General features: G+C 39.5%; 1 protein-coding gene across 3 annotated transcripts; it reads right to left on the bottom strand.

The window, feature by feature from the left end:
* Positions 1 to 5,643: 5,643 nt before the first annotated feature.
* LOC108108519 (sodium-dependent nutrient amino acid transporter 1) lies at positions 5,644 to 26,788 on the bottom strand. 3 transcript variants are annotated; one of them, XM_017216588.1, is made up of 6 exons: positions 26,242 to 26,788; positions 19,859 to 20,515; positions 11,298 to 11,529; positions 8,225 to 8,370; positions 8,033 to 8,169; positions 5,644 to 7,968 (listed from the first exon to the last, which is right to left on the bottom strand). In XM_017216588.1, exons 2-6 carry the CDS (start codon positions 20,504 to 20,506, stop codon positions 6,192 to 6,194), a joined length of 2,940 nt encoding a protein of 979 aa, XP_017072077.1. In that variant the 5' UTR covers positions 20,507 to 20,515; positions 26,242 to 26,788; the 3' UTR covers positions 5,644 to 6,191. The 3 variants fall into 3 exon arrangements, with proteins under 3 accessions (XP_017072077.1, XP_017072079.1, XP_017072078.1); XM_017216590.1 differs by lacking the exons at positions 19,859 to 20,515; positions 26,242 to 26,788 and adding exons at positions 13,513 to 13,742; positions 14,195 to 14,603; XM_017216589.1 differs by lacking the exons at positions 19,859 to 20,515; positions 26,242 to 26,788 and adding exons at positions 13,513 to 13,710; positions 14,195 to 14,603.
* Positions 26,789 to 27,121: the final 333 nt, after the last annotated feature.

Genomic DNA, 27,121 nt, shown 5'->3' with positions numbered 1-27,121 from the left:
GCTCATCACAAACAGATTTTTAACAGTCTGCAAATTTTGTTTAAGGTCGTTGAAGAGTTGTAAATGTTAACATGGGAATCATCATTCCAAATTCTAAAAATTATGTAGCTTACTTTTAAAACTGAATATTACCATAATTTAATAAAATATAGTAAATTAAATCATTTTTAAACTTCTTTTCGTGCAAGCAGAAGATTCATTGAGCTGCCCAAAGCCTAGACTTCTGCTATTAAAAGCTTGTACCCATTCAGGTAGACAATTAATATGGCTTATCTAATCCTAGAGCAAATTAAATACCCTCACGCACCGGCCATTAAAATTGAAATCAAGTCTCTTGGCGAGAGGCACAAAAAATGTCAACCGAAAATCGGCTAATGAAAAGTGTTCGCCGTGGAACAAAAAAGCCAAGAACGAGATGTCGCCACTGAATATTTATTAGCAGGCCGATGACTCTCTGGCCACCAAAAAGAAGAAGATACACGCATCTTTGAATGGATGGAGAAGCGTTTTTGAGTGCGTGGATATTCAAATTTCGCGGATCTTGTCTTCGAGAGGGAATCATATAAATTTCCGAGTCAAATGTCACGTCACCTGCGTCAGCGTTCGGAGCAGAACACACCGCCGAAATATCGTTAATTGTGCTTATGATTTATGCAAATTTTTCCCTATACATAACGCATTTGTCCGCGTCTCTCTGCCAAATTCTACATGGCTTCAGTCAAGGCGGACTATATTGTTTTCTGCTTAAGATTTATATTTATGTAAATCCGCCAACCAAACAAACGCCCGACTTGCCTAACTAGTTTCCCACTTTGTTTCAATTTTTTTTTTATCACTTTTAAATTCGGCTTAAAGTTCTGGTCTAGGAAGTGGAAATACCTAATACCTTTATTGAAGGTCCAAACTGGAATTTACAAGATGTCAATCTTCGAAATGGAAAGTTTCTAGAAAGACAAATTTCCTTAAACATCTGCTTAAGATTTGACAAGTCAAAACAAAGCTAAATGCTTACTTAATCAATAATCTACTTTAAATGCTAATTTGTTTGTGGTTTTTTTTGGGGGTTCAAGGAAGTGCAATGGCTTCAAATTAAAATTGCTAAGCGAAGAAATAACATTCTTCAAAACTTATAATTAAACAAGACTTAATTTATTTTTACAGATTTTAATTATTTCTGTTAAAGATAAAAGGTGGAAGACTTTAAAACTTAAATATTTCTGTATACAATTGAGCTAAATTCGGGTAATTGGCCTTGAGTGAAGTTCATAATTCATTCATTGAGTCCATTAATCAGACTGACCAATATCGATTAAGACTCTTAGCCATATCTGAATGGGCTGAATGGAAATAAATAAGAGCTGACTTATCGCACCAACGATATGTGAAACATTAACCTTAAATTGATTTAGATCGAGCGATAAGCCACAAATTAATTCTCTCAACACGATCTCGGTCGACTTTGTTTAAACAAAAAGAAGTACAGTTAGCTGATTTCAATGCAGAGAAATCCAGAAATTCCGACCGTAAATTTATGAATATGATTTGGCAAAATGTACAATGCTTGCGATGCGATTGAATAATTGTTAACAGTCGCGTCGGGCAAATCGCATAAACAACCTGCTAACGGCATTTAGTTAATGGATATTCCACGTCGATGGATAAATGGCGTTTGAAATTCATTTAAAATCTGTGAAATTTACTTGAAACAAAACCTGCAGCTAGCTGCCAAATTAAAGCTGGTGTGGCGAGTGAGTGAAAAAAAATAAACGTGTTTTTCCCCCGCGAAAGACCCAGAAACAACAAAAATATTAATAAGCCTTATCAAGGACACGGCCGGGCGAGCGTTAACCAGTTTTATTCGGCCAGCAATTTATGGGCCACAATTGCGGGCCATTGCCATTGGAATCCTTGTCGCGTTAAATGAAACACCCAGACAAAGTTTTTGGGAACCGTTGAGGGTCACCGCGCTGGGAACTGTGAGACTGACTACCTGTCCAACGAGAACCGGTTAAACAGAATCTCTGCCCTGCCCCGGCCTATTACATAACCGAGTGACCCTTGAAAGTTTAACCAACTCTCCGCATGGCCTTTTAAAGCGAAAGTGCCGGGCTTAACCAGAATTTACAAGACCCGTCGAGCGTTATCCATTAATCAGGCTAGGAGACCGCTGGAGATCGGTAACCGAATTGAGCCTATCATTAAGCTGAGGCGACACCCCGTCTCAAGTTCAGGCCGAGACCCGAGATGCTCCGCGGGTCAAAACGAAAACGGAAGGTGCTCGAAATGGAACTTGAGCTGATGGCTCACATCAAGACCTGATTAATGGCCATCTCGAGAGTGCACTTCACCCCTGCCATCTTGGCTGCCAAATTAGCCCACTTGGCTCTGAGATACAGCCAAGCCACCTAGCTAACAATCGGATACGAACAAACATTTTGGAGTGCAAATAAAAACAGAAATTGGAGCACTCCGACTCCGAGTCACACGCGTCGACGGCCACAAGGCTGTTTAAGGCCAAAATTAAATACAAAAATTAAATATACACAAATGAGATAAAAATATAATGTATGAATTGGAGCTACAGATCAGGCTCAGACCCTCGAAGTGGATGTATAAATTCTACACGGATTGGCCAAATAAAAACATCGAGCCAAAAATTAAATTCGTATAAAATCCATTTGTTTCGGGTTGGGAACTGCTGGCCAACTGGTTATATCGCCTCATTTTAATAGCCAACTGGTTCGTCCCAGTACATAATATATTGCCATTTACTTATATCTTGTAGGCAGACCACTTTTGACAGCGGCGATTCTACGCCCGAAAATCCAAATTAAAAGGCAGACATGCAAATTTGTCAGTCTTTTATTTTTTCATCGAACACACCCTTTGATTTACTGTGGAATTAGTTAATTTTTCTAAAAAAATATATCTAATTTGAGACTAAATATACTTATTTATCTGTTACCAATCAGATAGTTTCCTATCTGATAGTTCATAGATCAATGTTTTGATAGCCTTAATTATCTTAAATGATGTTAAATTAAAAAACCAATTAAGTATGCCAAATGAAATTTTAATATCTTTTAATACAGTTTTTAACAACTTTAACAATGGTGAATTACTAAAATTAAAAGACAATTAAAGTAAGTCCTTCAATTTTTAATAGTAACTCGTTTAAAGATTAAATTGCAAATATGTATTTATACTTTTGATGATATGCCTATTAATACTGATTAAAATTATTAATCTAAACTTAAAATTGAAAATTTGAGTATCAATAATTCCAGTTTTGCGTTTCTAAGAACTAACTTAAAAATTGGAACTAAAATGGAATTATCTAGTGAATTAGTTTAAGTTAAAGGGTATTCCCCTTTCGACTTTGCCCATCGATGGTCATTTAATTTTGACTTAAAGTAGCTTCTCATAAGGTAACACACACTGACGCACTTCCCAGAGCCCAATAATATATACATATATTTATAATTTATCGAAGTCTGGACAATCGGTGGCCAGTGAAGTGTCTGATCGTAATGGCAGCCACGAACACCATTCTGCACTTGTGAAGGCACGAAAAAGCCACATATTTTCCCAGCCGGCCATAAATTTCAGTTTCAGTGGCATTTATGATTTGTTGACCCGGGTCCAAGACCACACATTCATCTACAGAATTTTGGGAGCTACCCGCTGTCTTCCGCTTCAGGGAGCCTTGACTTGGTCAGGCAAACCAATCGCCAAGATAGCATTTAGTCCTGATGAATACCTGAAAGGATCTAATGGCTTTAACTCAAGTTGACATGGCATTTGAGGCGATTAGCACCAACTTAATTGGATTATGCAATCCAAAGACGTCAATCAGTGTGAAGTCCCCTGCCCAGTACCCCGCTCTCGGTGGCATCTTCTCGTCTCGAAGGTTAGATGGACCAGTTTTCTAATGAATTTCAGATAAAGTTCGACTCGGACTAGAGCCACAATGAACGCCTAAGTATTTATTAGCTTTAATTTGAATTTTCATATAAAATAAAACCGCGAACCAAACTCGTTGAGGCGCTGAGGAGCTGAAGCTTCTGCACGGAGATACATTTAGACATAGATGCTTCTATACGAAAACATAAAACAACAAAAAAAAGCAAAAGCAACACCGCCAAACAAAATCAAGTTCACCTCGAGTGTATCAAATTTGTATAAAATTCATCAGTTAGCAAATACGTCAGCTGGTAATACAAGATTCAAACTTTGTGGTTAGCTCTATGCTAGTGAGTGTGTGTGTGTGTGGGCATTATGCAAAGCAGAGGAAGAAGACCAAGTCCAACATTTACCATATATATATATATAGTATACAATATAGACATATACCTGTTGAGCTCGGATCGGATCGATTAGCATTTTAGTGGCTGCCTTAATGATACTCCGCCATGGGAGCCATTCCAATGCAGTTCTGCGTGGCTAAACTATATTTTTATGTGGAATCGATTAACTCGAGCCATACATCACACGCTTGTTCCAACCATTCGATATGCCCCACTCAAGGCCCCCCTCGGCGATCGATCCGAAACAAGAGTCGGAATCAGCTCAGAAGTGGCCAAAAACCATCGCTGATTGACCACTTAATGGGCCATCTTCGCACTTCTTATCGATATTAATTGCATTGCCAGCCAAAGAATCTATCACATTTTATGAAAATTGCTGGGTAATTGCTCAATTTTCTCTCTTCATAGCTCCATAAACCGACAGCTCACATTACTTCTTGGTATTTATTGAATTGGCCTGGCATTGAAAATATCCCAGACTTAAAAACAGAACTTGGAGGTCTAGCTTATGGTTAGTCACTTTTTAGTTTGACCTTTACTAATAAATATGTTTCGTAACTGCTAACAGAAGTCAGCCCAAAAAAGGTTTTTCAAGAGCTTTAAGTTTTTGTTCCAAATAAATTCTTATCCTGAATGTTATAGAAAATGTACAAGAAACAATCTTAAATCAAAACTAATAATTTTGTAAAATGTTAAAAATAAACTTGGGCAATCAATTTTTGTGCTACACAAAGTCTACAACACAATGTTAGTGAGGATAATACTGAAAGTTATCCTTTATATCAACATAATCCCTATTTTTAGAGCACTCTTCAGTTTAAGAAGTCATATATATACTGCAGACTAAATCCATTTTTTATAACCACAAGAATCCGACGTAGTTCCGTTTGGTATAACGGTACATAATCAATAAATAATTTACTGAATTTATAAGCTTTCGATTTCGTTGGCGTTTGCGTCAGCATAACTTGCTCTGCGGCTAAAAACAAAAGTAATCTTAAACAAAGTTTAATTGCTTTCTTAGGATGTTCACATGCCCGAAATCTCGTTCCCAAAAACCATTTTGTGCAAATTTGTAGCGAAAATTTATAGCTCAGAATAGCCGAAAGTATATATCCTAAGCTGGATTTTGGTAGTTAGCGACGGCAGAAGCAGTCGACACGATCCACCGATCATGTTCGAACATGTATGCTAATTGAAATTCTGGTTCTCGAACTTGAATATCCATGGATGGGATATTTAAGTAAGAGTTTTGTGATTAGGAAACAAATTTAGCACCCGACTTGATAAATACCCGAACTTTGATATTTAATAACCATAAAAGACAAACTTTCAATCATAATTTACTAATCGTACTATTTATTACATAAGATCGTTTTCGAAATCGTTGTGTTTTTGTTTTTGTTATGTAACTTTACAATGGATGCTTAGTTTATGGGGTCATAAGACTACGGACTACCTAAGAACTGTAGATGCTTAGGGTTATTTCAGTTATTTCGTGTTTTTTTCAGGCACTCGAATCCATGATAGTTCAACGTGCTTAGACTAAGTGTGTACTCCTTCATTTCCTGCTCCTGATTTCCAGATGAAGAACGATGACCACGGAATTTTATCGACTTAAGCTAAGGAACTAGATCGTAGAACTATATCTAGGGATGCTCTTCTCTCCATTCTCTCTCTCTCTCTCTCTCTATTTACAGCTCGCAACTAGAAGATACACTTTCCATATGGACATGCTTCGTTATTCGTAGCTTAAAGTTAGGTGTGCCTTAGGTGCAATACGGATTACAGATACAGATACGTTTGTTTTGGATGCAACAAGTCTTTTTGAATGTGAATGCTTCGTTTCTTATTCCTACTTCTGGTTCTAGTTCTCCCCTGATTTCACAGCTCCGTGGAATACTCTTCCGGTTTGACGTTGAACTTTCGCCAGCAAATGTGATCCGCCGCTCCACCAGCGGTCGCAGGTGGCGGCAATTTGTGCGAGTTGACGTTGACCACCGAGCTGGCCGACCGCTTTACATGAACGCTGGGCGGCGGCGGTTGGGCGGGAGCGGCCAGACATCCCGTGGAGCGGCCAAGCGGGTTCCGAGACATGGCCAAAGCGGAGTTATTGTTGCTCTTGCCATTGCCATAGGTTATAGATTCGTTCGAGGGCGAGATCTCTATCCTTGTGGCATGGCCTGTACCGCTTCCTCCGTCGGACAGGCGACGTATGTACACCACTTCGCGATGCTTCTCCACCGATTCCCTGGGCGGTCGCATCTGTGTTTGGGTCTGCGGCTGAGCAGTCTGCCTCATCCTCTGGGAATACCTCGTGGGCTTCGTATCACTAGCCTGGAAAGGCACATACTGCTGCTGCGTGATCCCCGGAAACTTATCCACACTGATATCTTCTTCGATAGCTGAATCCCCAAACATGGATCCACTGTAGTTGGGAGAACTGTTCCCCGGTGTGGATGACTTCCAGTGCTGTTGATGCATGGGCGTCTGTGTTTGACCTCCATTCTGAACTCCATACTTTGTCGCACTCGAGTACTGACCCTTCTTGATGGAGTGCGTGTAGTCCCGGGTTCCCCTTCTCCTTAGGGTGAAGTCCCTGCGTCCTGTATCTTGGCAAACGGAGCGCCACTGCTTCCAGGAGTGACGGGCTAAGGGATCCGCTGGTCCCCATTCCTTCGCCGGCTTGGAGGCCTCGCAGATCATTCCAAAGAAATTGTACTCCACCTGTCGGAAGATCTGCACACAGGCGATAATCACTATCACGGCCAACACAAAAAGAATTGGTGCCCAACGTGGCAGATACTCCGCCAGCAGATCGTACTGATCATCGTCCGCACACCACCAAACCAGAATTCCAGTTAGTATGGCCGGGCAGATGACCCACAACCACATCCAGACTCGGAAGATGGGACGTCCGATCGAGAACTCCAGATCGGTGTAGATGTTCTTGGCTCCATAGATCCAAGTTATGGCAATCAGCTCGAACACCAAGGCCGTCACCACCATGGTGCCCACCAGTCGCGAGTCCAGCACGCGGGCGATGAGGAACTTTGGCGCCGCAAAGGAAATTACCGCCACCACAAGTCCAATTAGGCAGATCACATAGTTAGGACGTCTAGGCACGAGACGCGTGGAGGTGTAGACCGCCACCGTAATGGAGACCATGGCAGAGAGGATAATCAAGACGTAAATCAACGATGGAACCAAATGCTGCAGCAAATGGCTGTCACCCTCCCGGGAGCCATTCAACACCCGATCGTAAATGGCGGTCAGCGGCTTTAGCTCCTCCATATTTTGGTAGCCATTGGCCGAGAGATCGAACTGGACCATGAACAGAGTCACGGCAATGGCGTTGATCAGCAGGTTGAAGCAGAGGTAAACCACCGAGGTTCTCACGGCGTCTCCTTTGTACAGGAACTTGCCCGTGACCATGGGCAGGGCTCCAAAGCCACAGTTCACCGAGAAGAGGACCTGCATCAGGGCATTGAACCAGATGTTGCTCTCGGTCAGCAAAGTGGCATCGAAGCCCCAAAGTTCCGGGAAGTAGTGACGTGTAAAGGAGTTGCGCACCTCCCAACCAGTGAGAGTGCAAAGCAGTGTCAGACCGGCTAGTCCATAGACGAAGATGCTGCGTCGCAGGATCTTGGCATTATGCGTGCTGTTGGGTTACAAAAGAAGATTGTTAGCTAATTTATATAATAATTAATGGTTCTTAGACTTACCACAGCATTACCACTATCCAAAGACCAATCAATCCGGCTGCTAGGAGGCCAAAGTACATGGGATTACGCCAAAAGGGTGTTAGGAAGGTCTGCTGCAGACACTCCTGTCCACTGGTTCCCGTCAGGAGATAGCCACTCTGAGGAATGACATACTTAAGATAAAAACTCTTTACAAGATTAAGCAATACTAACCATTCGCAACCTCACGGGTCCGGCACATTCCCGGAATGGCAGGTCATTGGAGGCAAACATCCCTATGTAGGCCAGTGCCAGCACGGCCTGCAAGGACACCCAAATGGCCGAAAGCCAAGAGGCGAAGCGACTGATAATGCAGGCTCCTAAAAACACGGATTTCGATTAAAATAATGTACTTGCTAGCAAAGCAACTTCAATTCTTATTTCTTAGAATAAGTGAAATCATTTTTGAATTATGAGTCAGTAACTTAGAAGGCTAGCCCTACACTCGTGTCCCGAAACTGCTATAAAATCCGCTCAAAGTACAAACTCAAAGTATCACCTTGCTAACAGACTACAAAAGAGCGGAAGAGGAGGAACCCAGTTAATTAAATTACTTTTGTCATTTAAATGGCGAAATTCAAAAAAGCAAAACCATTCGTTTGAAAAGAGCTCAAGTGAAAACTAGTTATAAATGAGAACGAGATTTTTTAACATCTTTACATTTACATTTATAACGTATTCTGCAGTGACGGACAACCCATTCGCAAAACCAGATCAAATTGACCTTAAAAACACACCCAAAGCTGTTAATATTTAAGCAATGTAAATTGATTTGGGGACTACCCTAAGACGACATTGAAAACTGTTCAATAATAATAATAAAAATGATTTGGGTTTCAAAGGTTTTAGGGTTTGGCTTGATAGCTCGATAAATATGAATAAAATATATTAAATAGCATTGTCTGTTATGGTTTATAGTGGCCGAAACTGTATTTTCTTGTTTATTACACACTTCCTATATATTCATTTAGGCCACATTGTGTTACGTTTGCCAATTCCGTTAGCACTGTTTTTTATGGTTTTACTGCTGTATTGAACCGCAAGCTAAAGGTGAAGGAGCACTCACATCTCATCTGCACTCTCACAGGTAAGACAATCTATAGATTCTGTTCTTCGTTCATTCATATACGCAATCGGCACGTGTCATGAATATTTTGCCTCATTTATCGTAATTATAGCTTGCGAACCACTCACTCATGAAATGCTCCACTCAATGAGCTTGGTGATTTCGTAATGAAATGGGTACATTAAAGCCGTCGTCGGTGGCTTGAAAAACGTTAAGTATTGCCTTAAGCCATTCATGAGTTTTATAAGTCATATAACAATTTTAATGCTCATCAAGAATAGGCTTTTATGATGGCTCTTTTAATGAGCCAACCAAATGCAGTGCTGCTTAGTAAGAGTATTTATTTTAGGGAAAATGTTAAGTTAAATTTCAAATTCGTTTTTATATAAACAATTTATTATTTTGTTTAATGAATGTCATTTTGTATTAAAAGTTTATAAAATGGCTTTTAATAGCAGTGATTATTTGGTTTTTTATTCATAAGAGAAAGTAATTCAGAATCTAGGAAAGGTTATTGCCGTTTTAATGTTAGTTTATTTCGCACTTAATCACCATAGTAAGAGTCATTCCTCATACGCACTGTTGGCTTTGTTTGCTTTATTTGATGGTTCTAAGTTTGGATATTTCTTCTATATTTCTGCATAACTTAACAACTATCTCTAAATTCGTTGATAAGCTTTAACAATTATATAAACATTCTTGCGATCCAAGTTTGAAATCTCGCAAAAAGGGCGATACAACGAAGACATTCCTTTGCAGCCACCAAGCATTCACGTGTTACTTTGTTGGTGTTTTTATTATTACTGAGGTCTTTTCGAAGGTGTTGTGTCGTAATTTGCAGTTGTCGTTTTTGCTTTTTGCCATTATTAGTTGTTGCTCATATTGCTCATTTTTGAATTCGTTTGTTTCTCGTTACAATTGTTTTTGGTTTATACTTTTGTTCATTTAGAATTTGCCTTAAACGTCTCTATGGTTATTTTTTGTGGACGCGCCGCCGCTTAGCCCAACACGGTACCGCCGCGACCGCGTCGCCATCTTCCATGTTTGCTCGTCTTTTTCGGCTTCCGTTCCCGTTCCGTATCCGGTAACGCCCAAGCAGAAGGCTCCCTGGCAGAAGAGGGATTGGGCGGGGGGCGGCTTTCAGATTTTGTTGTTTCTGTTTGTTCTTGTTGTTGTTGTTCTTGTTCTTGTTTTGGCGTTTTATTACTAGATGTCCTTGTTGGAGCCGCCTCCCGTTTGTTTTTGCCCATTAAACCCGCTAATGGGGCGGCAACCTTGGGGGTGGCTGGGGCTTCACCCCCAAGGCGGGGATTTGGTGAGCGGGCCGACAGTTGGCGGCGACGACGATGGACAACGTTGGGGGCGTGGCGCGCCAGCGATTACACGAACGGGACACACACACCAATGCATTTTGAGGTTTTAATATTTTTTTTGTACGATTTTTCAGAGATTTTTTGCGGTTGTCCTGATAACACACGATGATGATTTTATCTACTAGGTCACATTTAAGTAAGTCTTCTCTTTTTTTAGTGTATTTTATGTGTATTTTTTTAGATTTTTTTGTTTGCATTGATATACTTTTGGTCTGATATTTGTATTTTTTCTCATTTTGTCATTTATCATTTTCGATTCGTGATATACATATATATGTCTTAGACTTTTGCGGTTGTTGATTTTGCTTTCTTGTTTATTTAGTTTGCTCCTGTGCTCCTGTGCTTTTGCAATTGCACTTTGCAGACATCCTGGTTGGCAAGGATGCCCGCAAAATGCGCCTGCTCTGGCCTTGGTTTTTGCTTCAGAGAGTGAGAGAGAGATGACGAAAGTTTTGCAATCGTAACTTCGGCTACCAACGGACACAATTCGAGAGAGTGGGGGATGAGACGGGATGTGTCCAACCGTCGTTGCTGCGGAATGCACGACCGCCCATTGGAGGTCCTTGCAGTGCGACTATTTAAGCGATGTTGCCCGAAATTACAACTTGAGAATTATAAAATGGCGGACTGCAACTGCAGAGCTTTCCATTGCGGAAGCTTCGTCCTGCAATGGGGATGCAAAAAGCTGCAGCTGCAGCTTTCACTTTGACCCCATCGCCGACACGGCGCCAACATAAAATACAACGGGGATGCTTCCGTTTCTGTGCACCTGTTGCCTGCCGAAAAGTATGCAACCCCCGTCACTCACCTTTGAAAATGGGCGAGGCACGCCAGGTGTGCGCCGCCCCCTGGCCCAAGAACTGGCCCACTGAAATCTCCAGCAGAATCATGGGCAGGCCGACTAGAAACAGCAATACCACATACGGCACCAGGTACGCCGACCCGTAGCGGTCCAACTCGCGTGGGAAGCGGACCACGTTCGCGTAGCTCAGGTTCAGGCACAAACAGAGCACGAGACCGCGGAACACCGAGCATTTCGTCTGTAATAAAAAAAGAAATGGTATAAATATTGGAATTAGGTTGGTCGGGATGGGTTAAGCATTAACCTACACCCACCAGATATTTAACATCCCTCACTAACAACAAGGCGTGATGTACTATCTATTGACTAACAGCCTATAAATTGTACTGCAAATTGTTTATTATCAAACTTTGTTTTTTCATACCACAAATAAGTTGAAAATTTTCCTGCAGATGTCAGGTTTTTATTGAAACGAGTTTTTAATATTATTATGTTTGGGATATTTTCCAATTAGTCTTGCTTCATTTTGTCCATCAACAGTTTTTCCAATGAATATGTTAAAGTGTTAGGATTAGTTTCGGTGAGATTACTTTTGACTTATTTGGTGCATTTTAAATGTGTTGAGTTATTTATAACTTGAGATGATAAGATACCAACAAAACATACTTAAAGCCCAATAATATTATAAAGTTATTGGAAATCGACTAACAAAATAATATCGAAGTGCGATACAGGAACCTTTTATAATATTGCACTCATTAAACCAATGACAGGTATAAGATCATCAAGCTTAAGATTTATTTAACCATTTAGGAAAGTATTAATAGCAGCTATGAAACCCTCAACTATTTTTGTGAATGGTTTTAACCCTGAACTCCCTTCGAAGAAAGTAAAAGTTTACAATAAAAATTAAGCATTCAGCTGCTTGAAAAATTTGCGGAGCTGATGAGAAAATACAAATTTACAAATTGCTGTCATATGCAAACCCATTTGGGTTTTGTTTTTCTTGCAGGTAACCCAGACAAATAGCGGCAGTCACAGTTGCCGCATCCGCCGACATTAAGCAAAAACAAAAAGATACTCCTACAGAGCGTCGCCGTCATTTCCGGTACTTCCGCTTTCGACTTGTGTAATTTCGCTATGCTTCGCTTTATTTTCATTAATTACACAATTTTGCTTTCTGTTTATTTGTCTTACGACTCGTATTCCTCGAATCACTCCCCCCACAACACTCTGGCTTAGTTCTTTGTGTTTGCACACAGTGAGCGGCAAAAGAAAGTGCCCGCACCAGCAGGGTGTCATGGGGGATCTTATTAAGCGGTGGCCAAAATTCGCTCATGACTGCTATAACTCATCTGCGAAATGTACAGCATAAGCCCATTAGATGTGCCCGCGCAAATACATCAGCAAGCAGCTAACAACAATCCTCACTTTGCTTACTTTCAAAGTCGGAAAAAAACTAAAGCTAAAAAGAAGGGAAACCTTACCAACCAAAGAATACCTCTGACTTAGCAGAAAACCTTTAAAATGTTAAATCTATTTATGGTACACTTCCAATTAGTTTAAACTATATAACAGATAACTTCTTATATTTTTGCTATCTTAAAGTAAACAACTTAAAAAGCAATACTTAAGCTTCAAAATAATATACTGCCCCTTTTTTAGTTTTAGTGACAATAAATATGAAAACTATTTAGTATTTCCAGCCGCTTCCTATGCAAATCGACGACTTTGATGACCATCTGAATATATAATATAAACTCCCCTAATCTAAATTAATAACATGTCTCTTGTTTAAATTTAATAAATAAATTATCTAAACTTTGTTTTTTTTTTTAACACATAACTCTACAAGTTCTTAACTTCCAATGATAAGCACAGGGTATTTCATCTACTTAGCCGGCGAAGTGCTTTTAAGTGAAATTCATTCAGTTAGACAACCGAACTGCCAACAGGGCAACAACAGCATCCGAGCGGTACAGCGGTAGCAACGTGACGCCCAGGTAAACGCAGTTAATAAAGCGAAAACCGCACAGTGAAAATGTAAACAAAAAAAGTCGACCAGCCAAGCGGCGTTTGGAGCGAGGTTTATGAGCGTGCAGATGACGAGCGTTATATGGTCATATATCATATGGCATATCATGCATATCATGATGGCCCCCACAATCATTTAACCCCCCTATACCTATACCTGCAATCCATACCCCGCTCCATAACTTACTTTTCGATAGTATCGGAAGGGTACATCCTCGTGCACGACGTACAGATAGTCGGCTAAATACTTTGTCGTTGGTATCTCCATCTTGGGACAGACTTTGTATTGTTTGTAGGTATCAAAGAACTTGTCATTTTCTTGCATTTGTTTTTTTGTTACATACAAATCGGATTCAGTACTGTTATGCTTTCGATTTGTTTCTTTCTGTGGGAGGTGGGGCTAAAAAATTAATTGCACTGCACTCGAAAATAAATAAATTACAATTAGCAAGAGCACTCCGTGTGGATTTTAAGTATTTCGTATTTATTTTTGTAAAACTCATGCTAATTAAAGCCTCGACTTGTAGGTAGATTTGTGTCAAGAAAATAACAATATTTTTATGCAAGTGGAACAAGTTATCACGTGACGACAGCGAGCCAACAAAAAGCGCAGACTTTTAAAATAAATTGGCAACACCTTCAGAGCCTGGCCCTGAACCGCTTATTGAATGTCTCGCTGTCTCGTTTTGTTTTTATTTTTATTTAAGGTATTTGTATTCTTTTTTCTCTCTCTCATTTTTTCACAGATCGCCAACGCATATCAATGACAGTTGTCATGGAATTATAGTACTCAAGCTCCTTCTATATATAATACATATATTATATTTATATAGTTAGTTGTGGTTGCGGATTGCCTGGAATTCAATTACATTCGATTGCACAGAACTCATTCGCCAGGCGATTCACTTCACACTTTTTTTTTCAAATTTCCCCGATTGCACTGCGTTTCCTTTTTCTTTCAACTGTTTTTTATTTTTATTTTTTATGTTAAAATTTCTTTTTGCTTTTTAAAGCCTTTTGGTCGAGCGTGTGCACTCATCACCGCTGCAGCGTCGAGTTGCGACTGCGCAGACGACGATTTTGATTGGGGGGAAAATCGAATTCGAGTGCCCCGAGGAGAAAGAGGCGACCAGAGAGATGGCCAAACAAGTTTCCCCCTAATATGTAAACTTTTATTTGGGATCTCTCTTCGCTTGATTTTTCCTCTGGCTGAGTTTTCATCTGGATGAAGCCCAGATGTTGCTTGTGGACCACACCGACCGTGCGAGCGAGCGTACCTAACTGCTCTCTCATTAATGCAGAACTGACGACTGACGTAGTGCCGGCGGCAGCAAAATAAAAACAGCACCACCACCAATACTACCATCAGCGGCTCAAAAGCAGCGACGGCACCAAAGCGTGGCTTTCTATGCACAGTGGCTGCGCAAAGTCAGCGCACGCCTGCGCGCATCTGCTGAAAATGCGGAGTCAAGCTCACGCCTCACTGGGTTTCTTTGGAAATTTATGCATGCTTCTATCAGTGTACAGAAAAAAATGTAAGTACTTGTTAAAATCAGTTTAAAAAGTCTAAGATCACAAATTTAATAAATTATTCAATTTTTTTTTCAACAGTTACCTTACTAAATTTCATTTGATTTGAAGTTCAAAGGGGGATTTCAAAATGAAAAATAGTAGTAATGTTGATCTTCCATTTTATATTCCTATGTTTGATATTTTTATAAATCTTAATAAAATTTATAGTACTTTATTTTTAAAGGATTTTCTTACCAAATACGTAATATGTACAACTTTATTAAGTAAGATTTTGCCCCATTTAACATCTTTTTTCCCCATTTCCAACACCGCAAGACACATTTCTTCGAGTGCACTCAGCTCTTCTAAGAGAATTTAATCGTCACAGGGCTTATTGAAGCTTCTCAGCATTCTAAGCTCGCCCACGTGGGTTAATTGAAAAAAAAGAGCAGGGAATACAAAGATGCTGGCTGAATGAGATTCTATTTCTATTGCTTAATGATGCCCTTAGGCGGCGTTCCCATGTCTCGAAATCCATCTGCATAATTAACCTGTCTTCTGCACAGCAGGAAATGGCCACCACAAAGAGCAGAAACCGTCTATTAGTCTTGGCTCTTTGGGCCGCTTCTCATACTAAAATTAAATTTCATTTTAACACGTTCTTTTCTGACAGAAAGAGAGAGAAGAGCGAGGCAAATTCTAATTATTATGTAAGCATGCGAGCGAAACTGGCACTGGGCGCGTAATTAACAGCACTCACTGTGCGATCAAACAAAAATATGAGGGGGAATGAGAAAAAATGATCGAGGCAGCGCCGAGCAAAATAGGTGGAATGAATGGGCGCTAATGGAAAATAAAAACATTATTACTAGTTAGAATTTATATTTGGCATCAAAGTTCTGCCATATTGAGCGGAAGTTCGTAAGAAATGCTAATAAAATCGAAACGATAAGGGTTTGACTTTCTCAAACGACGATGATCACATCAAGAACTTCCACACATTTAGCATTAATAATTGCTTCGTTTTTCGGGTTTTTGACGGTTAAGTTTGTGCCTGGCATATCGAATGAGCTCTAAAGTGGTATGATATATATATATATATATGTATATGAAATATGAAAAGCCAAAAGTAAAAGCGTGGGCAGCGGCCAATTAAATGAGAAACTTAACCCATAAATACCCGCCAAGGTTTCTCCGTGGTTTCTTCTATCGAGAATTGATTCCGCGATTGTATCAGAGTGTATCAGAATGGAAAGGCCTCGTAGGCTGCACAATAATTACCTTCAGTATGGTATCACCTGAAACTGGAGTGTGAAAATGTCCCCACAATTGAGCTGGTCACAAAAGGTGTCCGAAATACGGCTATTGTGTGTGGTGTATTTCTGTTGAATAAGCGATGCCTCGACAATCTCTTTGGCTTTACGGATCTGGGCACTGGAGCATGGACAAGTGTACCCGGGGAGTTGGATCTGGGCTATTGTTTTACGACTTGGATTGCGTCTCGGGGGCTCTAATCAGTGGCCAGTGAAAGGAGAAGTCATGAAGCCATGTAGCTGTCTGTGATATCGTTAACTCGTCAAATGGTCTCGGTTACACCCAAAACCCGGTAGCGCAGTGTACCGTATAGTGGGATTGTGTATCGTAAAACTCAAGGAAATTCTGCTTGATTCTTTCTCAATCTTAACTTTCACTGTATACAAAGATATCCCGATCGGTCGATGCAATTCTAATTAGTGTGTTGCATTAAACCAGTTTTCCACTGACGTCATTTCTTATTTTCATTTCTTTTTTTTATGGCCGAAACGTGCGACTTGCCACTGCCGAATTTGCGCCGAAAGTATCTGCAACATTGTAGTTGTTGCCACTGTGTTTTGTTGAACTTGTTAATCAGCGAATTGGAAACGAAATAACATAAGAGATGAAGTAACTGAACAGCTCAAGAAACATGCATATGGGCAGAGGTTTTCGCTTTTGGGTCTTGGGTTTTGGCCACTCGCATGAGACGCAAAAACAAAAAAATGTGTAATGGAAGGGAAGTGGTGGTGGCGACGAGGGGCCATCGATTGTGGTAAGCAAATTGCACATTCGAAAAGTCAGTCCCAAGTTAAAAGTAAAAATAAGCAAACAAATATGCGAACTGCCGGCAGACATGGAATTAGCCGAGCCCAGTTGCAGATACTGTTTAAACTGCGGGACCATGAAATTGGTCAATAAATTGTACATTTCAGTGCAAAATTTTGGCAGCGAATAATTGAATTAGTTTATTATCTATCTATAGAGCTATAGAGTCAATGTGTAAAACTGGGAAGGAAATTAATATATCTTGCTTGATTGACAAAGTTATAAAGACATAATTTATTTTTAAATTGTTTTTGGATTTTTAATTTTTAGGTCTATTTAAAGCTAAAGGCGTCTCTTTACTTTACCTTTTCCCTCTTTAAACAATTAACAATTAACAAATATGGCAGTTGTTACTTTATCTAGAAATCTTACATGAACTTTACAACTTTGTACAATCGGATTAAAAGCAAATTTCAATTTAATCATTTGCAGTTGCCTTTAACGGTTTATCTCTAGCATAACAAAAGATTTAGGCCACGAACTTTGTGCCCCGATTACTATGCAGCACTTTATGGGATTACTTTGTTATGCTGTTTTGCTAAAAATATTAGCATACCCCAGGGGGCAGCAAAAAATTTACTTGACATGTTTGTCAAATAGTGTAGAAAAAGATGTCAAGTTGATGTATACAAATTTTCATTAAAGATTTTTACAGAATTGGTTTTCAGTTTAAAAAAAGCTATAAAAAATATCAAAAACATAAAGTTTACAACATATTGATCAAAAAATATGCGGATAAGTTGGTTTAACTTAATTTGGATTTATGAAATAACTCTATTTATTTATTATTTACTCCATTAATGAGCTTCAAAAGGCTTCCAGAAAAAACCTACGTAAGTATTTAATTTATTTTATTACCGCTAAAACTATATATTAACTTTCGTTGATGCTAATATATTCTAGTTTTATCTAAAGCAAATAAAACCAACAAACTATTTTCATTAATTTCTTCATGGCCGCAAAAATAGCCTTAAAGTTTATTTTTTATTGAATTAGCTATACACGCATAACGGTCATCGTACTAGTGTATGTGTGTGATGCTAATTAAAGCCAATTAACATCTGTTCGACGCATTTCATATTGCACTTGGCACTTGCACTTGCACTTCTACTCGGCCGGGGAACCTGGCCTGAATGGGTGAAAATTGCGGGAAACAATGGGAGAGCTGTGTTGATGCGAAAGACAATGGCCAAGCGACCAGCTGGGCCCTATCCGGTCCACTCCGATCCAGTCCGGTGGTGCCCGCTGCCTTACTAACCCAAATAGGAGACAAATACGAGCACACAGATGCCGAAACTAGTTTTATGATCTTGTTTATGATGTTGCCGCGGCCCGACAAACCCTATAAACAATGACTATTAGACCAAGACACCAGGATGGTATTGTATGAAAGACCTGCATTCCCCTCCCGATACGAGCAACAAAAGCGCTTCAGGTGTTCGAAGGTTGCCAAAGCCACGCCCCTCTGCTGCAACCAATTTATGTGTAGTCTTAGGTAATCTTCATCTTGAAAACTATTCAAACACCTCAAATCGAAGATCAGCAAACAAAGGAGGAGAGCAAACAAATCCCGCGAAAATTAACGCGTTTCAACTCAACTGCTAGAAGGTATGACAGTGAGCGGGAAAAGTCTGTTGATATGTATAGAAACTAATTTTAAACTAAACTGCACCCATGCCATTTTATAGCTTAGAAGATCTAAGATATATTTTTAATTAAGGAAGAAGTTAAATTACCTAAGTAATTATCACTTAATAAAAATAGTAAATTCTTACAAATTCTTTTAAAAAATATAAGGCATTGCAGTGCTAGCTTTTTATTATATTTTTTGTTTACGGAAGTCTTTAAAAATCATACAACTATCACTGCCAGACGATTTCATTAGCTTAGACAAATCAATCGAATTGGAGCCAAGCAAACAAAAATGTGAATATTCTGTTGGGACCTGAGACACGTACACAAAGTCGTTCTGAATATTTTCAGCATTATTAAGCGGATAAATAAAATTTACAGCGACTCGTGAGTAATCAATAAACGGAATCACCGAATCTCCATTCAGAGAAGACTCGCCTCACCTGATGATAAGCAGCAGTCAGCGGAGAATTACCCCAACATCATTCTTATTCACATTCATTCTGATTTATTCTGACAAAATCTGAAGAGGAAGATGAATCAAATCGCTTCTGGCTAACCCGTAACATTGAACAAAAGGGGTTTGACTTGTGAGATCTTGGCCGATAACTTCTAAATAACCAAAACAGGTAAGACCGCCACTCTTCTGGAAGTAGAAATAAATTGCATACACGAGCTCCGGCTTCGAAGATGAACTACTTTTTTGAAAGTTCAATCTATCGGAATGCTAAATGAATCTCAAACATGCTAATAAATATACACTTTAATTGCTTTGGCTAGGCCACGAATTCAAAGGCGTGTGTCTGATATGGGATTAAGTTTCTTTTGGAAGCTTTTTCATTTAACAGACGAATTGTATTAATTAATTTTTGTAGCTCAGCAGAGAGGTCGTTTAATCAAATATACTATTTAGTTTGTTATTAATTGAAAGTTGAAATGGTTGAAATATTTAACAGATAGTGAAAGATGATAAGGAATTGAGTTAATTCAAGGATTTAGAAATAAAACAAAATAATGTAATAACGAAAATAAACGTATATAATGATAAAAATCTTAAATTTCACAAAGTCTTAACTAAAAACTAAATGAAATTATTTTTAGTTCAATAAAGTTAGTTTTTTTACGTGCAAGCCCGTTAAGCAGTAACTAATCAATAGCCTTGAAAATTATTTTTAATTTCCTTATAAACTCCATTTCCTATTAGCTTTCCCACCATAAAACCACAAGATTTTCCCCCGCTTTCCCCCTAAGCTGTCTTCCCCACTCACCTGTTTGTTGGACTCATCCTCGACGGCGGGCAGCAACTTGGCATTGCTGGCCGTGGTTATGTTGTGGGCGGAGTGGGCAGATGCCGACACGGAGAAGTTCTTGGACACCGCGTCATGATCCATGTCGTGGTATCCACCCTGGATTTCGCTCAGTGTGTTGTTGCTGCCGCTCAGGGTGACGATGCCGCTGGAGCTGATGCGACCAGAAGTAGCGGTAGTACGACCGCCTCCACTGTCCACCACACTGGACACCGTGGAGATGCAACTGCGAGTGGTCTGGGGCGAGGGCGTAACCGTAGGCAGATCCGTCTCATTGGCCTTGGCCTTTCGCATATTCAGCCAGGACATTCGTTGCGGTTGCCGACGATCCAGGGTCACGGATATCTGACCATTTCCTGTTCCACCGCTCGTCGGCGCCCCACCAATATAAACACAGGTTCGCGACGTGGCTGTGGAATCGCTGCGCAGGCGGTTGGAGCTGTCACTTTGATTGTGGTTGTTATCATGGCGCGGCAGGGTTGCCATGGCGCCGGATATTTGTCGGTAGGTGGGAGTGGCCGGGGGCTTGGTGCCACTTCCGGCACGGGCTAAGCTAAACTGCTCGGCTAGGGCCTCGTCACTACTGCGGGGCTTATAGCTGCTGCTCATCGATCAGTTCTACGGAGATAATGATAAAAAAAAAAGAAGATTGTCAGCCGAATTTGTCAAGTAAGATTAATATTTCCTTGCATTAATAGAGGTAAACAAATTGGGGATCAAAAACCTTTTCAGGAGTGCCACACAATCTTACAAAATCTAATTTCATCCGAACTCTGAATCATAGAATAATTTTGGGTTGTTTCAAGGAAAACAAAAGGTCATGTATTTCTCAAAGAGAATATTACTGAAAATTAAACTTAAAAAAGGTATCTGTCAGATACAATTAAAATTTTACGGTTTTGAATGCTAAAAAACCGATAAAAGATCTAATTTATATAAAAAATGACCTTTAATGGATTTTATATATTCTTTTCATGAAAATCTTTTATCAAAATCCAAAAATAATGATAAATATTTAAAAACAACAACAAGCGAATTTTTCAATAATTTTTGCTTTGTCTCAGTGAGTAAAATTCGTGGAAATATCAGAATAACTTCAAAGCCCCACTCCGCCAGAGGAGTTCACACGCAACCCAAAAATCATATTAAAAATACGATTATATCCGCTTTTTGGTTTTTCTAACGAAATGATTCATATGGGAGATTGGATGGGGCTTTGTTTTTTTTGGCCTGTTTGGACAACAGATTTACATGCGAATCGAACTGCGAGAGAGAACAATGTCTGTCCGTTGAACGGAAAGTGAAAAGTCGCCACTGATCGCAGCACTGCGAAAGTGAAAGCCCTTTAGCCATTCTACAGCATACTGATGACCATATTATGGTATATGGATTATGACATTGTTTTCTGAAGATTCTGCAAAGGCCTTTTGTTATACAATTCAGCACAAATCAGAGCAAATCATTTCATTTTCTGATCTAGACAGGTGCCTTTTTAGTTGCCAAAAATTTCACTTGGTTGTTTTTTATCAGTCACTGACAGAGAAAACATCTCCACCGAAAGTTGGCAACAATGAGCGTTGAAACAAAGTCGTAAAAAACAACTGTTCCAATATGAACATGGCTAAATAAAAAACAAAACAAAATAAACCGAATCGCAAGACACACAGAGCGATATCAGTTGGTTGGCTCACTGTTTCCCAACTTACTTTATTGACCTGAAAATGAGTTTCTAGAGCTGGAAATATTTTTAGCGTTTCATTGCCATCGTTTAACCCATTGGCAGTCAAGCTTAATTTGATCAGATTTAGTTTGAAAATTTAAATGGTGTTATTTAACCAAGAATTTCAAAAATCTGTTAGGAAACAGCCTAGTTTTATTGCTTTTAAATTAACAGATTTACGAGCTGATAGATTTTATAGTTAAAAATGGTCCTCCTTCAAGGTCTACTATCTCTGCGATCCCAATGCTGATCTTTTTGTTAATTATTTTCATTTGAATAGAATACAAACTCTATTTCAGAACGGAAGATAAACGAAGTAGCCGGACAAGTTTCATTATCAAACTTGAATAGCTAAAAATTCTTTGTGATAAAATTCACTTAAAATTGATAAACGTTTAACCTCTCAACATAAACAACTATTTTATTGACATTCCCTATTTGGCATCCCATAAATCTGTCAATGTGTTTCCCAAAAAGCGATAAAGAAAAGACTTAAATACAGTTCATAATTAAGCCAGCTACCGTCTTCGAGCCTTGGCAACGCAAATTAAGCAAATATATGCGGCTAATAATCATTAATTAAGCCAAGTGCTCGAATATGTTCGGCGATCGGCTCTTTTTATTTTTATTTTGCACCGCTGGATACAATTCAAATGGCAAGATGACTCAACCTGAACATAACATTTCGATTGTTAAGGTTGTGTCATTATATTAATGACTGCTCTCATCTTATCGGCACAATGGCACACATTTATCTTGGCAACAGCCACAGCAGCACCACCAGCAGCCTCTTATCACAATCACCTCAAAATGCATATTTTCAAATAATTATGCATGCTTGCATAAATGAGCAAAAAAATAAAAAGGCAAGAGAAGAAAACAAAATCAACTCTTAACATGCGATTGAGTTCGGTGACCAGCAAAACAGTCCAAAGGGGGCCGTATCCGAATCTTAGCCGGGTATTTATACAAATTTTCGAACATTTACTGCTCTTCCAGACCGCCGAGTCATAAAAATAAAAGCAGGTGCTGGTCTGAGGGGTACGAACTAAGGGATATCCTGTAAGTTATGGCTTCATTTTAAAGATTTTCACTTTTTAATTATGATCATCAATCACAAATAAGGAGTAAAAAGCCAAAATCAACCTAAAAATGTGTTTTAATTTTAGAAAAATTCACTTTCAGAAACTTAAACTCAAAATATGTTTAACTTATCTTTTAACAAGTTTATCTATATCAGCTTAACAAGATTGTGTCATTCTGATATTCAACATTATCTTGATCATTGCATAACCTACATTATTATCTTTGACAAACTGCAATATGCCTTTTAGACCCTTAAAACTGAATTTCCCGTGAAACTTCCTTTTTTCGTATCAAATTACTTTGGCCAGCCGATGTTTATCCACAAACAAGCATTAATGAGTACCGGGTATCGAAGTGTTTACGGCGTCTTTGGCCAAATGAAGGCACCAAAGTGGATAACGGCGGCGGCGTCTCCATTTGTTTATTATTGAACATTTTGCAAACAAATGTGGCGCCGTAGTGGCAGAGATTTACATGTTGCATATACACAATCAGATTCAGATACGAAATAAGGAGAAATTGTGAATGCCTTCAGAGCCCACTCACACAGGGACAAGCTAGCAGATCGCAGACACAGATACAAATTTTGAAGAGACGGGGCGGAACCAAAAGCGGGATCGCTCGACCGTTGGGCGAAGACTCGGAAACCCAGTCCAGCGGGACGAAAGCCAAGGGATCCGGCGATCCGGCGATGCATCAAGTTACAAGTTATTAACAGGTACGAGTGCGAGTACAAGTGTTGCCAAGGAAAGCACCATACAATACCCGTATATATATACAATATATATATATATATATCTTTGTATATATCCGTGGTACCTGCTTTTCTTTGTGCACTCAAACTGAACGGCGACAAGTGAGAGAGTTGGGGGTTTGAAAAATGTATGACACTTGATAAAGGTTCTGACGAGGGCAGCATATATATATGATTATAGTACTTCTATATATAGAAATGCCGGTGGTGCCAGTAGCTACTCCATCACCACCATGGAACCCAGCCGGGCGTAACCACAACGCAAGACAACTTGGTCAGTGGCCAAAGCCAAACTGAACATTAACTTGCCATTTAGCCATTTAGCCTGTACTTATGTTTTGGCCCGGAGAGCCCAAACAAACCGCACAGAACCCCAGATCATCATACTCCACCTTTGGTAATAAAGTTTTTCTTAGCTTAAATTATCAAGGGTTCACTTCCAAGGAAACCCCAAGAATCAACGTTGCTTTGGCAGTCATTATTTTTAATGGAAAAGCAAATGGATGGATGGATGATTTTGATATATATAAAAAGCTTGTCTTATGGGAAATTCACAAAACAAAGAACCCGCCAGATCAATCTGTTTTTGAAGGTCAAAGTAGTTGAAGGGTTTTTGTTACAGACAAATGGATATGATACGTTCTTAATGGGTCTTTATGGGTATTTAATGGTCATCATGATAGGGTTACTGATATGGGTAATGAAGTAAAGAACTGCACAGCTAGTTTCGGGATATTTCTATTCAAATTCTCATCAGTCTAGAGCTTTTAGCAGTTTGAAGTTGATATATATAAAATCATAAGAACACTTCTGGTACCAATATTTCTCGCTGTGCTACAACCTTTACCATTAATAACATTCCCACCGGACTACCGTCAATTAAACGGCGTACTATCATTATTTTCGTACCCAATTGTAACGAGCACACGTGGTTGACCTTTGACAGGGCGAAAGTCCAAGCTGCCAGCAATTCGAACATCCATTATATATGGATGAACCTGAACCTGAGGCAGAATTGTCACAAGTGGCAGGCAAACAACACAGTAATTTCCATTTACAAAGCGGCAGCACTAATTAGTGTCCGACTGGGTGGCTAATTTGGAGATCATCCAACGGGGAGACCACATCCAAATCAAATCAAAGCCAATCTCGTGGCAACAATTCATTTAGTGAATCTCGGGGATAATCGCAATTAGCTATGGGTTGTGTATCTAAATCTGTATCTCTAATAGCCGTATCTGTATCTCAATCTGCATTCGAGTAATTGAAAGTCTGCGCTTGGCTTTTAAGTAAAAGGAAAGTAAAAACTATTTAGATGGGTCTCTGTTTATTTCTCCTCTTTCTTCTGCTTCTGACGGCTCACAGATCACAGCGGCTAACAAACGAAAGTAAAAACAACAAAGCCAAGTTAGTATACTACTTGGCTAACTAACTGGCAACTTCCAGCCGACAACTTCCAACTTCCAACTGACTTGACACCATTTCTCAAAAGGCGAAGATTATGTAAAATTATGTGCAAATTGAATTGAAACTCAGGCGACACAAGTAAAAGTATCTGCAAGTAGTATCTCGGCATTCGCGCGTGTATCGTGTCGCTATCGTATGTATTGATTGCCTTTTATTGATTGTCCAATTCCAATCGAGTTTAATTAATGCTGTCCGCTCTGGGGACACGGACCACTGCAAAATCTCGCCATGCCACGCCCCACGACCGCTTCACTGAATCCACATTTCGATGTGAATTTTCAGCGGTGTTTTCTCAACAAATTGTCACATCTGCGATGGCAATTCGAGTTCCGTTTTTATTTCGAGTTAGTGGGACGAAACAAACACTATAGAGATGTGATCCGAAAACTTGTTCGGCCATTATGGCTCTGCAAATTGCATTTAGCTCGTGGTAATTACACTTATCCACAGATCAAGGCAAGTGGACACTTTTTACTTTGAGTTTTTTCGCTTTTTTCCGTTTTTATTGGACCTGTTTTGCGCGTGGAGATTAGCCAAGAAATTACCCACTTTGACACTTGTTTGCCACTGGGTCAAGAGCATAAAAAAGAGATACACCAGGAGGCTAAAACTCAGACCGCAAACTCGATTCAATAGTTGATTCAGGACCGTGTTGGCCCATGATTTGCATAAATGGCGTCGTGCTGCCCTTGCCGCTCGTTAATTGCATCAGCATCAAGTCTCTGGCAATCATAATCGGTACTCAAAACAAAACTCTACTAAATGTTAGTTGCCCCCTTACCATGCCCCCTCCCTCTAGTTGCACAACCAAAGTTTCGCTTTTGGTTTCGCACAATGGCAATTATCAGAATCATTAGCAACTGAATGCCCCCCTCATTGACATTAGATTTGCCGCTTTCGCAATCGATTCCAGCCAACAGAAATGGCAATGAAAACGCTGGGATGCTACCTGAATAACTTCAATTGTTTAAATAATATTCAAGCCAGGTGTTTGAAGATGATAACTCGTTTTATGAAACTTTTTCTGTGCCTAAACAAGTTGCAAAAATCTTTTGGTTGCGCTTCTAAGTTTAGTTAAAGGTTTTTGTTGTGTCTAAGTTTAAGCTGGTTCTGAGCTAAGCATTCTCAGTGTAGGAGGATGATCACTTAAATATAAGTTTAAAAAAAGAATAAGAGATAATATATTTAAAGTAAATCAAGTCTATTTGGAGGGAAATAAACTATCATATCGATATTTCACGCTTTGTAGTTTAATTTTCCATTTAAACCACATAAAATTAGTCCGAGTTTTTGTATTAAGACAAAAGCATTAATTACCGTAAAATTCCTCGAAAATGTATAAAATAAACTAAGCTCCGGTAAAACGATCACAAGCACTTTGAAAACAGTTTTTAGCATGCAAATATTTTGATATATTTTCGCTTTTCACAGAATTTCAATGAACTTCTTTCCACTTCTTATGGTCGGGCTAAGGTTAAGCCGACATTCATTCATCACTTGTTAGGAAGTAGATAATTTTTAATTTGTATTCAAGTTGGCTTCTGCTTTTTTTCGGGGGCAACCAGCGAAACTGGAACTGGTAATCAGAGACGTAACTCTGATCCAAAAAGCTCATTTGAATGCTCCACAAAGAGCAATTGCCACACGGCGAAATGGCAATCATTGAAGCACTGGAACCGTCATCAATTTCGATTCAATAGCGCAAAAATTCATGGAAATTACGTTCTCACACACGCGAAAAAAACAAACAAATAGACAATGAAAATTCGAAATACACAAATTCGAAGCGTTTTGCGGTAACAGAAAAACTAAACGGCGACGACGACAGGTTCAGCGTTACTGACTGACTGACTGAGCTGACTGCCTGAGAGCGGAACTACGATGAGCTGAGCTGAGCAGAGCTACGGATAACGTTTACCTGTCAGGTAGCGACCGAGCTGAGCGGTACTACACGTGTAACAGCTAAATGTATCTGGCAGATACACAGCTCCTAGCCCATCCGATCAGGCGTCTGCTAATCGAGGTAATATCAACGAAACACGCAAACCATTTTAAGATAACTCTGGTGAGAGAGACTCTCTATTTTACCATATCCTGCACGCGAAAAAATTATATCAATTTTGGGCTTAGATCTATAAATATTACCCAATTTGTATTATCAATTTTGATGGCAGATCTAGAGAGGGAAAGAGAGAGG

The sequence above is a fragment of the Drosophila eugracilis genome, unplaced genomic scaffold (genome assembly GCF_018153835.1).
Source record: "Drosophila eugracilis isolate 14026-0451.02 unplaced genomic scaffold, ASM1815383v1 contig_2154, whole genome shotgun sequence".
Lineage (NCBI taxonomy): Eukaryota > Metazoa > Arthropoda > Insecta > Diptera > Drosophilidae > Drosophila > Drosophila eugracilis.
The sequence above is the reverse complement of the archived record's forward strand: the minus strand, read 5'-3'. Positions and strand labels throughout refer to the sequence as shown.